Source organism: Epinephelus moara, chromosome 8, assembly GCF_006386435.1.
Source record: "Epinephelus moara isolate mb chromosome 8, YSFRI_EMoa_1.0, whole genome shotgun sequence".
Classification (NCBI taxonomy): Eukaryota; Metazoa; Chordata; class Actinopteri; order Perciformes; family Serranidae; genus Epinephelus; species Epinephelus moara.
In genome coordinates this window covers 20,220,059-20,232,530 of record NC_065513.1, presented here as the reverse complement: position 1 = coordinate 20,232,530, position 12,472 = coordinate 20,220,059, and the positions used below count along the sequence as shown (strand labels likewise).

Here is a 12,472-nt window from a genome sequence, read left to right as displayed (position 1 = left end):
TGAATGTTAAAATCGCCTACAATAATAACTTTATCTGATTTAAGAACTAAACTGGATAAAAACTCTGAGAATTCAGATACAAATTCAGAATACGGGCCAGGAGCACGGTACACTATAACAAATAAAAGTGGCTGCGAGGTTTTCCAGGTCGGATGTAAAAAACTAAGAACAAGGCTTTCAAATGAATTATAATCTAGTTTAGGTTTAGGGCTGATTAACAGACTAGAGTTAAAAATGGCGGCAACTCCCCCTCCTCAGTCAAAAAAACAAGTGTTTATTAGTACCGGGTTGTAAACATGTTTGTTATTGCTGTAAAGTTTGGCATTTTAACAAGGGTGTCTATGGGGAGTCACTCACCCCTGGAGCCAGCCTCAGGTGGCCATTTGAGGAACTGCAGTTTTTGACACTTACTTCGTTTTTCAGCCCCAGACGTTGCAGCTTGACAGAAAACCACTGTATAAAACATGCCAAGAACAGGCTCTGCTGGTTCCCTCTTTTCATCAGAACAGCTTGACTGAAATCACTTGAGAAAAAAACCTGCATTACAACTGAACAGCTCTACATGTGACTAAGGACACACCACAGCCTGGCCCCCGTCATGCAAATGTTCTGGCCAATATTAGGGGCCCTATTTAAGTACGTAAGCAGGAGGGCTGCGGTCACATAACCAGTGCACTGACGGGAGTGTAGAAGGAAGCTATATAAAAAGCAAATATCAGTGTAAGGAGGTTGGGCTGGAGGACAGGTCAAGCAAACACAAGACTTTGCCCAAGACCGGTATTCTTGTCCCATGTGAAACCAACTTTGGGTTATTTTCTTGCCCAATGTCAGCTTGGATAGGCTCCAGCCCCCCCATGGCCCAACAGGATAAGTGGTTATGGGAAATGAGTGAATGAATATTATACAAACCGCTGTATGTACCTTTTTGTAAGATATCCTACAAACCACTGTGTGAGAATACATCGAGCTAGAGCAAAGAGCCAGTTAGCTTAGCATAAAGACTGGTAACAGGGTAACAGCAAGCGTGATTACTGGAGGTGCAAGTCATCTTGAGTTAAAAATAGTGTGGCCCATAACCCTCTATCAGCAAGAAAGCATATAAGTGCATTTCCTGAATTTTCAGACTAATAAACCAAATTCAATAAAGCCAGAGGGGACCTCTGCTGCTCAGAGTAAGATTTTGACACAAACAGCTTGTCTAGAATTACTGGAGAGAAAAATGGATGTCAGTTGCCTGCAGGAAGCAGGAAACAGTGGAGCCAGGAAAATGCTAAGAAGCAGTTTAATTTCATGTAAGCAATCCACATTTTTCAATAACTCGGTTGGTTAAAATTTGAGTAGGGTTCATTAGCAGTAAGTGACAGTAAATTGATGGTATGCAGGACCGATGTGACTGAAACCAATCTCATTTATATTATAAAGCCCAAACTAGCTTTAGGTCCTTAGTAGTCTTTTTGAGTCTGGAAGCACCTAAGAATGGTCTCTGCACTTAAAATAGATCAGTTTTTGCATTTCTTGCTGTGCTGAAGCTTGTGGGGTTGGTTTACAGCCAACAAACAATATTTCTCTAGAAATTAGTCAGCACATTGATTTGCATTGGGCTACATTTGATTTCATTTCATTTAAAAGAATGCCAGCCATTCCTCCTTAAGTCCAAACACACACTCCACTATAATAATAGCACTGTAAAAAATAAGTTTTATGTATATTGTCTGAAGATTTTTTGATTTCTTGCTTTTAATTCTTCTATCTTTTGCATGTTGGAGAAAAGACTGTGCCCTATAACTAAATGATGAATAACAAGTGTTTTTCAGACAAGTGGGGTAGCTGATCACACCAACAGATGATGCAAGAATATTTTATATTCTACTTATTAAGTTCTTTTAGAGAACAATGAACAAACAAACATGGACCAGACTTATTATTAGAAAATAATTTATTTGAAAATATATTCATTTGATATATAAACAAGGTGCCATAGAGAAAACAAATGCTACATATTGTCAAATGTATCTAGTAAAAACCATCAGCTGCACTTAGGGGAAAAAAATGCCAGCATATATTTTTCACAACAAATACTCTGAAAGATTATTTACAGATACACTTATTTACATTTTCATACATTTATGTTCCACTAGTGTTTCCTCTCTCTTTCTCTCTTTCTGCAGAAATGCAGTATTAGACATTCTAACTCTCATTCTCACCAATAGTGACTTGGATTATTTAATTTTGTCTGATTTCTTCTTCAGTTCCCTGCTGTTCTACACCAGGTGCCTCATCTTCAGCGCGAGTTTCGTTGTTTCCAGCCTCTGATGCTTCACTCGCTGCTCTCCCCTCCTCCATCCTCTCAAGCTCTAGCCTCAGTTGCTCTTTCTCATTCAGTATCACCTCTTCTTCAATGGCTTTCTGCTGCTCCTCTTTCTCTTTCCTCTCTTTCTCAGCCTTGTCCTTTTTCTCCTGCTTCTTCATCTTCCAGTAGAAGCACAGGTTCTTCTCGGGGTAGGTGACTTTGGCCAGCGGCAGCTTGAAGATCCTCTTGGTCCCCGTGGTTAAGAGGAGGAAAGTGAGGGCGGAGAGACAGAAAGGCCAAGTGCAAGCCGGCAGACCAAACTGCAGATGAAAAAGACATCATGTTGCTGTTAATAACTTTTGTTCATTATGGGTTGATTTAATTATTGGAGTGATAGAAAATATATACTTACTGCAGACATGATATTGGCAATGGCTGAGCCGAGGTATGCACAGAAAAAAGCTGCAGAGGAGAAGAAGAGAGATAGCCTACCATGAGACTTCTTATGCCAATGCTGTGATAAGTGTGATCACAGATTACAAATCTCTAGACGCTCTATGCCAGTGATGCACATGTTACATGTCATGCCATTGTCCTGTCTGGATTAGATTCCTTTTTGTAGATAGTGTTTTTATCTCCTGGGCATCTACTCACCACATGTGATGGCCAGCAGGTGCACCTGCCAGGTAAGAGCGTAAAACATTCCTCCGATGGCAATGCAGGCTAACACGCAGTTGTATCCCCAGAGGCCAAAGTAAATGTCTCCGAAAGGCGCTGCCAGAGCCAAGCCTACAAAATGGTACATCACAGTCATCATCACAGTCAGTTTAAGTTCGGATTGTCCTCATAAATAATGACCCTCTTGGTTATTTTACACCTTTAATGGATTTTTGGGGGCCATCTACTGAGTTGGAACAAATTGACTGTGGCTTGAATTAATTCTGTAAGCATGCAAGGAAGCAAAAATAAGTTGCGCTTTTTATTGCGGCCAGACTTTTACATCCGGCTCCCTGCAGAGGTATGGTCTGGTCCTCTCACCTGAAACCATGCCCACAGCAGATCCCAGGACAGCATGAGCGCAGGTGATAGGGGAGGAGATGAAGAGTGAGATGATGAAGATTCCTCCTGTCCAAGGGTTGTCACAGCCGTAGACTTGACCAACTCCCACAGGCACTGACATGAACAGCTAAAGAGGCAGAGAGAGAAAGGTTACATAGCTGTAGATCCACAACCTGATTTACAACCGTCAGGTGCTTCCTTTGCTGAACTCTTATGGGAGTGTGTAGAGGCTGTGACTGATTGTCATTTTACAGTCCTGGAAGCTTTGATGCACCTGTAAAACGTAAACTTATGTAGGCATTGATGTAGTGTAGCCTTGTAACTGCACATTGCTCCTACAGATATTGACGATCAGATACCACGCAAGGAACCTATGTTAATGAGCTGATGAATCTGTGACGTCTAAATTACATAACTTTGAAATGTCAACAGAAGAAAGGTAAAAGCATCTGATCCTAACATGCACTGTGTTCACAGAGAGTGTACCAGCCCACAGAGAAGTTTATTATATAATATACATTAACAAATACTAGTCTGTCACTGACCTTGGCGACGTCGATTTCAGCCCAGGTGATGTTGGGCAGCTCTGAGCGAGGCTGAATGAGGACTTGAGGGAAGTGGTGGTTAAAGTGTCCGGTGGCAACCATGTGGAGACACACCAGGATGTTGAAAGGCAGAGTGAACACCGGCAGATCCCAGCGACTGTTGATAGATGCCAGGGCGCTGGACACAATTGGACTGAAACAAAGGATGCAACATCACCAGGATGAGATTTAATCCACATTTAACTTGCACAGTTACTGAAGTATAAGTGTTTGTATCTCAATCCCCATCACAGTCTAGTTGCTTCTGCATATTTTGAGCAGGACTGTGCCACTGTCTACACATTTTCTTCACCTAAAGTAATACTTCAACCATAAAATAATTTTTTGGAACATCAATTATTCATCCTGTGTCGTGTTAAATTCGTGAAGAAAATTTCTTAAATGCCTCAATGGTGAACAAAGACTCCAAAGACTGACAAAATTCTATTTGCTATTTGAAAAACACTGTCACTTAAACAGTCTCACACAATGATGAGTGCTATCCCTAGGCAAGCACGTGTGTTTAAACACACATATTTTCCCACACATGCTGCTTGTTTGTAGAAGTGTTTTAAATAGTATGTGTTTAGGAAGTACTGAGCAAACAACTGAGTAAATGAGACTTGGATTATACTGTGTGAGCTGTGTGAGAGTTTGTTCATGGATGTTCTCATGTAAATGTGATCCTTCATGACTTTATGAATTTTCTCAGTTTTTGGAGTCTTTGTCCAATGTTTTTATGAACCCAAGGTAACAGGAGTTAAATATTTGATATATAAATGGTCATTTGGAGGGTGAAGTATTACTTTAACTTACATAATTAAATCATTGATTTGCTTTATGGCTGAGTGTCTAAGCAATGATTAACTGAGATTCAGGCTAATGAATTCTGGATACAGAAGCACAAAGGAAAATACAGAGCTAAGACCTCATGGTATTTATATGGTCATACTATAGTAAACTGATCTGTTATTGGCCTTTTTATGTCGTGTTTTGGTTAAATCATCTATTTGATATGAATCTACTGTATCATTTTATCATTAGTCATTTTAGTTTCTTACCACATCATGGACATGAAGATGTTGGGCAGCAGGAGATACCAGTACCAGTTTCCTGCGTTGGAGAACACAGCCATCAGCAGACCCACCAGGATGCCGTTGTAACCATACAGCCCTGCAGCTATTGCACCCCTGAAAGACATTTAGTGTTAGTGTGAAGGTATGTTTTACTGTAAATGAGTGTTCAATTCACATCCAACCCTCTTTATATATAATATCTAATTTAGTGTATTATTATCTGTAGCATAACTATGTTCAAACCTGCTCTGTTGAAGGATGAGGGCAGAAATGGTGGCAAAGAGTGTGCCCACGAAGCCGTTGAGAGCCCACCAATAGTTCTGCAGGATGAGGCCGGCAAAAATGATGAGGCCGCTCAGGGGGTTGTTGACAAACATCACCTGAGCAGCTCCGCGTAAAACCCAGTCCAGCAACTGCAGCAAGAAAAACTGCTCTGGAGAGCGGAGAGAGAGCATTGACAGCTGCTTGATATGCCAAGTGAATTTTCTCAGGTATAAAATAATGACATCACAGACGTTTTATCTTATATGTACAACAGGTTCTTCTACTGGAACAAAGTAACTGTACTTCACTGGGAACATAGTATACTAGTATACATAATAGTCTAGTAAACACTCTGTAGTCTGTAGCATAAGGCACACTTTCAAGTTCCTATCATGAGTGTGTAAGTGAAACATAATTGTTTTGACAGATACCATACATTACATGCTTGTCTGTCATTTAAATCCACTCTTGTGTAACTATCTATACCAGTCATGTAACAGGGTGGAGTAACTGATGTACACAACGTCAGTAATTTGACAGCGACAACCCACTCTCACTGTTAAACAAACTCTAATCTACCTATGTTTTTTCCACAAAGGGTGTAGGGCTTCAATATATATTGCCCAAGGGTACAGTGGTTATCAGAATAACATTAGTATGGTATACTGCTATTTTATAGTAATGTAATCTTCAGTAAACTGCTGCACTGGCTTTGTGTGGGCTACACTCATGGTGTGAGCAATTAGAGTTGACTTACTTTCCATCCATTTTGCAAACACTTCCATGTCTCCAGCAAAGTAGGAGACTCCCTTGAGGAAGCGAGCCCTGGCCCTCTTCAGCTTTGTGGGCCCTGGCTGCACAGGGTCTTTCTCCTTCTTGTCCTCATGGGAGCTGTCATGCTCAGGCGGCAGCTCAGGGTGCGCCATCAGGGGTTGGAGCTCCTGCAGCCACGGTTATGGTTAGAAATTAATGAAAGAATTCCATTCAAATGTCAAAATGCACACGGCATCTAACCCACACTGTGCGTCTAAACTGTGAGCACTGACTTACAGTGAAGGTGACAGGAGAAGCAGCAGAGGTGGAGCCGTTGATATTCTTCTGAATATCCTGAGGGGAAAGAAGAAAAGGTGTCTCTCTGCAACACGTCAAGGCTTAATCACTGCTTATTATGAGTCATAAAAATATGTTATTGTGTATCAAAGAAATTTTAATTGTTGTTTAATTTGTTGCATATTATGGTGATACCTATGGTCAATGATTTGATTTGATTTAATTTTAATAAATCATCCATTACAATCAATGCTCTCAGAATAGGTAATGATATACCTAACATAACCTCACACCTATAATCTTCTTTAAATATTAGTTCATTCGATCAACTGGCAAACATTCAGTTAAGTCACATTTTACTGTCCTACTGAACTTTAGAGACTGTGACCTGCAGTAAGTGCTCCTACCTTTGTGCACGGTGATCCAGGCATATGTCCCAGAATAGAGACCGGCTACATGGGTTGCCAGCTTCTCTCAAGCCCTTGCCAACTACAGAAACTTCCACGAGGAAGGCTTTATAGTGGCAGACTACAGAGAAAACCCCACCTCCTCTTCTCAATCTTGACAGGAATCACTGACACACCACTGTGATAATCTTTGACACACCCAAGTCTCTTGGCACAAACAAAATTTCTGCCCTTTCTCCTACACCGATGAAATGATGTCAAAATTTGGTCAGGTTAAATTAAGTTCTAAAGGGGCATTACACCAACCTTACACAATATGTCTACTGTGAAAGAGGCTAGTTTGTCCATATTTATAAAGGAAAATATCTGTTTGCCTTTTTATTTATTCAATAAATGCCATTTTACCTTACATTTATCTCAAACATAACATAAAAGCACAACTACTAATCTGAAAAGTAGTTATTAGAAACCAAAATCATGATAAATTACTAAAAAGATTTTCTGATTGTTCAAGTTCAGATCGACAACAGAAAGACAAAATCAAGATAATCATGCTTGAAAAATAGATACAACAACACGGTTAAAGCACACACACACACACACACACACACACACACACACACACACACACACACACACACACGTACTGTATGTCAAGAATGACACCTGCACATGTTTTAAGGCCACAGTGATGTTGGGGCTGGTCACATGTAACTCTTTTGACACCCAGAGCAATGTAGCTGTCCTGCAGATTTTGTGTCATCACTGTTTCAGTGCTCAGAGAGAAGCACTAAGAAGCAAATGTTTCTCCTAAACCAAAGTGAAATCATTCTACAATGAAGGGTGTCATCTCAGATCTTCACACACAATTAAAATGACAACAAACATACAGCATGCTTAATCTGCAACTTCTTGCTTTACACAAATACGGTGATCTGTTTAAGTCAGTTTAAGGTTTGAGACTTATTTGTAAGGAAGGGTTGGTTTTTTTGCATTTCAACTTGAAATGATACAACATAGCCTATCCTCTCCAACTGCACACAGCTGTAGCCATCGATATCCTTGCATCTGTCCATCACCAACTATTTTAGTTTGCACTCATGCAGCCACCTCTTCCAAGTTTGTGTGGTTTTACTTCTGAACAGATGTAATTTCAGCACAATCTCTTCAAAGTCTTAGTACTTATTACCACACTGTGTTAATGCGCTAAAAGACAAATAATTTCCTTGATGATGACACTGATTGGAAAGTATAACGTCACCAGTTCATATACACATTTTGGCATTTTGCAGAGGCAGCTATATGCGCTAACGCTAGTAGTTTATTCTAAACAATTCGACTTTATGCTTAACATTTGCTTTTATTCTCAACATTTTGACTTATTCTTGAAAAACAAAACAAAACAACACAAAAGGCGAGCATAGGGGGTCTACAAATACGATGATCTGTTACACATTTATACGGTTGCCTGACAACTCCACTTTGGGAATTTCACCCAAAGAATTATTTACCATTTATATCAATAAGACACACAGGTTTGTTTTACTCAGAGGCAAAAAAAAAAAATCTTTTTAAAAACTACAAAACACCATTCATACCAGAAGGGGGGAAGGGAACCTAGTCAGGAGCTGAGGCCTACTGGTGGGACAGGAGCTAGTGAGGGGATGGGGATCCAACAAACAAAAATATTTGAAAAAACTACACATATATATATATATATATATCTATATATAAATCACCCAGGCACATGTGACAGTCACACACACATACTTTGTGAAATCACCTATGATCCCTGGGGAAACACAGCACACAGAAGGGAGGGATACCACTACTCAGGTCACCAGTACCACCACCACTGGCCTGCAGCAACCAAAAAGGGAATAAAACTAAACAGAGTTACAACGGAAATTATTTAACCAAAATAATTTTTTGGCAAACTTTCTGGGGAAAACCTGGTCTGATTAGGACAGACGGCATTCATCCCACTATGGATGGAACATATCTAGAAACCTGGCCATGTGTAGTAGTAATTCAAAACCCTGACAAACCAGAGTTGAGACCAGGAATCAGAGTCGTAGTCTTACACACTTCTCTGAGCTTCTAGTGCAGTTACCCGCCCATAGTTTTATACAAACGGTGTCTGTCCCCCAACCACCTAGTCTAAAGTTAAACAAAGAGGAGTTGTGCATAACAACTTAATAAAAATTAAAACCTCTTATGTGACAGAAAGACAAAACAGGAGAATTAAATGTGGACTGTTAAATATCAGGTCTCTAACATCTAAAGCATTGTTAGTAAACAAATTAATATCAGATAATCATATTGATTTACTCAGCCTCACTGAAACCTGGCTGTGTCAAGATGAATATGTCAGTCTAAATTAATCCACTCCTCCCAGTCATAATAATACCCACATTCCTCGAGGCAGCGGCCGAGGAGGGGGAGTTGCAGCCATTTTTAACTTTAGTCTGTTAATCAGCCCTAAACCTAAACTAGATTATAATTCATTTGAAAGCCTTGTTCTTAGTCTTTTATATCCGACCCGGAAAACCTCGCAGCCATTTTTATTTGTCATAGTGTACCATGCTCCTGGCCCGTATTCTGAATTTGTATCTGAATTCTCAGAGTTGTTATCCAGTTTAGTTCTTAAATCAGATAAAGTTATTATTGTAGGTGATTTTAACATTCATGTTGATGTTGATAATGATTCCCTGGCTACTGCGTTTATCTCATTATTAGATTCCATTGGCTTCAGTCAGGGTGTACATAAACCCACTCACTGTTTTAACCATACCCTCGATCTAGTTCTGACATATGGAATTGAAATTGATAACCTTGATAGTCTTTCCACAGAATCCCTCGCTATCAGATCATTATTTAATAACTTTTGATTTCTTTCTACTTGATTACACGCCACTCAGCAACAGTTACTGTACTAGATGTTTATCAGATAGTGCTGTCGCAAAATTTAAGGCAAAGATTCCATCGACATTGAATTTAATACCATGTCCTTCAGTAACAGAGGTTTCTCGTACCGACTTTAAACTCTCCCAAATTGATTATCTTGTTGATAGCGCCGCAGGCTTGCTGCGAACAACACTCAACTCTGTAGCACCTCTTAAAAAGAAGTTAACAAAGCAAAAAAAGTTTGCTCCTTGGTACAACTCTCAAACCCGAAAATTATAACAAATATCGCAGAAATTTGAAAGGAATTGGCGATTAACCAAACTGGAAGAATATCGCTTAGTCTGGGAACAAAGTCTCAAAACGTATAAGAGAGGCCTCTGCAATGCCAGAGCAAACTATTACTCAGCTTTAATAGAAGAAAATAAGAACAACCCCAGGTTTCTTTTCAGGTCTGTAGCCAGGCTGACTGAGAGTCACAGCTCTATTGAGCTTTGCATTCCTTTAGCCCTTAGCAGTAATGATTTTATGAGCTTTTTTAATGACATTATTCTAACTATTAGAGGCAAAATTCATGACCTCCTGCCCTCAAACGGAACCAATCTGCCCTCAAACACAGCTGTAAGACCTAATATATATTTAGATAGCTTCTCCCCAATTTCTCTTTAAGAATTGACCCCAATGATTTCTTCATCTAAATCATCAACGTGTCTCTTAGACCCCATCCCAACTAGGCTACTTAAGGAGGTCTTTCCTTTAGTTAACACTCATATATTAGACATGATCAATATATCTTTATTAACCGGCTATGTACCACAGTCCTTTAAGGTAGCTGTAATTAAACCTCCTCTAAAAAAGCCCACCTTGGATCCAGAGGTGTTAGCCAATTATAGACCAATATCTAATCTTCCCTTTCTTTCAAAGATCCTTGAGAAAGTAGTCGCAGACCAGCTGTGTGATTTTCTCCATGATAATAATTTATCTGAGGAATTTCAGTCAGGATGTAGAGTGCATCATAGCACTGAGACAGCACTAGTTAAAATTACAAATGATTTTCTGATTGCTTCAGACAAAGGACTCGTCTCTGTATTTGTTTTATTAGATCTTAGTGCGGCATTTGACACAATTGACCATCAAAGTCTGCTACAGAGATACATCTCTACGTACTAAAGTTTGTTTTGGAGTTCCACAAGGTTCTGTGCTTGGACCAATCCTATTCACTCTATATATGCTTCCCTTAGGTAACATCATTAGAAATCATTCTGTAAATTTCCATTGCTATGCGGATGATACACAATTGTATTTATCGACAAAGCCAGAAGAAAGTAATCAATTAACTAAACTTCAAAAATGCCTTAAAGACATAAAAACCTGGATGAGCACCAATTTCCTTATGTTAAATTCAGACAAAACTGAAGTTATTGTTCTTGGCCCCAAACAACTCAGAGACTCTTTATCTGATGATATAGTTTTCTCTGGATGGCATTGCTCTGGCCTCGAGCACTACCGTAAGAAACCTCGGAGTAATATTTGATCAAGATTTGTCTTTTAATTCTCATTTAAAACAAACCTCACGGACTGCGTTTTTCATCTGCGTAATATTGTGAAAATTAGGCCACGCTTTTGTTACCTCTAGGCTGGATTACTGTAACTCCCTATTATCAGGTAGCTCTAATAAGTCTTCGAAAACTCCCCAGCTAATCCAGAACGCAGCGGCATGTGTACTGACAGGAACTAAGAAACAAGATAATATTTCTCCTGTTTTAGCTTCTCTGCACTGGCTCCCTATAAAATCCAGAACTGAATTTAAAACCCTTCTCCTAACTTACAAAGCTTTAACTGGTCAGGCTCTGTCATATCTTAGAGAGCTCATAGTGCCATATTATCCCACCAGAACACTGCGCTCTGAGAATGCAGGGCTACTTGTGGTCCCAAAAGTCTCCAAAAGTAGATCAGGAGCCAGATCCTTCAGCTATCAGGCTCCTCTCCTGTGGAATCATCTTCCTGTTGTGGTCCGGGAGACAGACACCGTCTCCACGTTTAAGACTAGACTTAAAGGGATAGTTCGACATTTTGGCAAATTCGCCTATTGCCATAATCCCTATAGTCATATGGGTAGGTACATTACCTTTAATTGTCAGTGCCTGCAGTTCTGAGATCGGTGGAGCAGAGCTGCCCGCTGAAATGGAGGTGAATGGTACAGCCCCTTCTCTCTCTCAAAACTAATCAAATACACCATCAAATGACTCCAAAACGCTCTAGTGGAAAACACATGGCTTGCGCATTCCCCACGCTATGAAATAATAATGTATAATTAAGTAACATTACGACACATGAAGCAAATATTTGGAATTACTTTCTTGAGTAAACCACTGGGCGGAGTGACACAGTGCGCAGCTGAGACAGTGCCGTTGTCATTGCTTGTAGCCATTTGCAGTATCGTCAGCTGGACACACCAGAAGGTTTGAGGAAAGTTTACAAGTGTTTTTGCAAATCATGGTTTACACATGCATTGTAAAAGGTTGCAGTAACAAGCCGAAGACATGGAGCAAAGTGAAGTTTCACGTAGTTCCAACCAGTAATACGGACAGGATGAAACAATGGCTATTTGTACTGGACATCGACCCCAACACGCCTGTGGAAATGGTCCGGAAAATGTTTGTGTGCTCCTGCCATTTTTCACTGGAGGACTACGCTGAAAGGATGGAGCGCAGAAGCTCAGGAATGGTTCAAACTCCTTTCTTGAGAGACACTGCCATACCATCTGTCGGCATCACTAAACGAGCAGACGTGGTAAGTGATCGTTGTGTATTTTGCTCAGCAATCTCTCTGCTGTAA

General features: G+C 40.0%; 1 protein-coding gene across 3 annotated transcripts in view; it reads right to left on the bottom strand.

Moving 5' to 3' along the window:
- Window positions 1-1,965: 1,965 nt before the first annotated feature.
- Window positions 1,966-12,472, bottom strand: part of slc14a2 (solute carrier family 14 member 2) — an 18,329-nt gene continuing 7,822 nt past the window's right edge. For 2 of the 3 annotated variants that reach the window (XM_050051101.1, XM_050051100.1), the window contains 9 exons: window positions 6,324-6,380; window positions 6,031-6,214; window positions 5,253-5,442; window positions 4,995-5,123; window positions 3,895-4,087; window positions 3,329-3,476; window positions 2,945-3,079; window positions 2,703-2,752; window positions 1,966-2,610 (listed from right to left, as the gene is read on the bottom strand). In XM_050051101.1, the coding sequence (XP_049907058.1) occupies window positions 2,224-2,610; window positions 2,703-2,752; window positions 2,945-3,079; window positions 3,329-3,476; window positions 3,895-4,087; window positions 4,995-5,123; window positions 5,253-5,442; window positions 6,031-6,199 (1,401 nt within the window). In that variant the 5' untranslated portion in view covers window positions 6,200-6,214; window positions 6,324-6,380 and the 3' untranslated portion in view covers window positions 1,966-2,223. Of the gene's footprint in view, window positions 2,611-2,702; window positions 2,753-2,944; window positions 3,080-3,328; window positions 3,477-3,894; window positions 4,088-4,994; window positions 5,124-5,252; window positions 5,443-6,030; window positions 6,215-6,323; window positions 6,381-6,730; window positions 11,731-12,472 lie in introns of those variants that run through there. The other variant, XM_050051099.1, reaches the window with a different exon arrangement.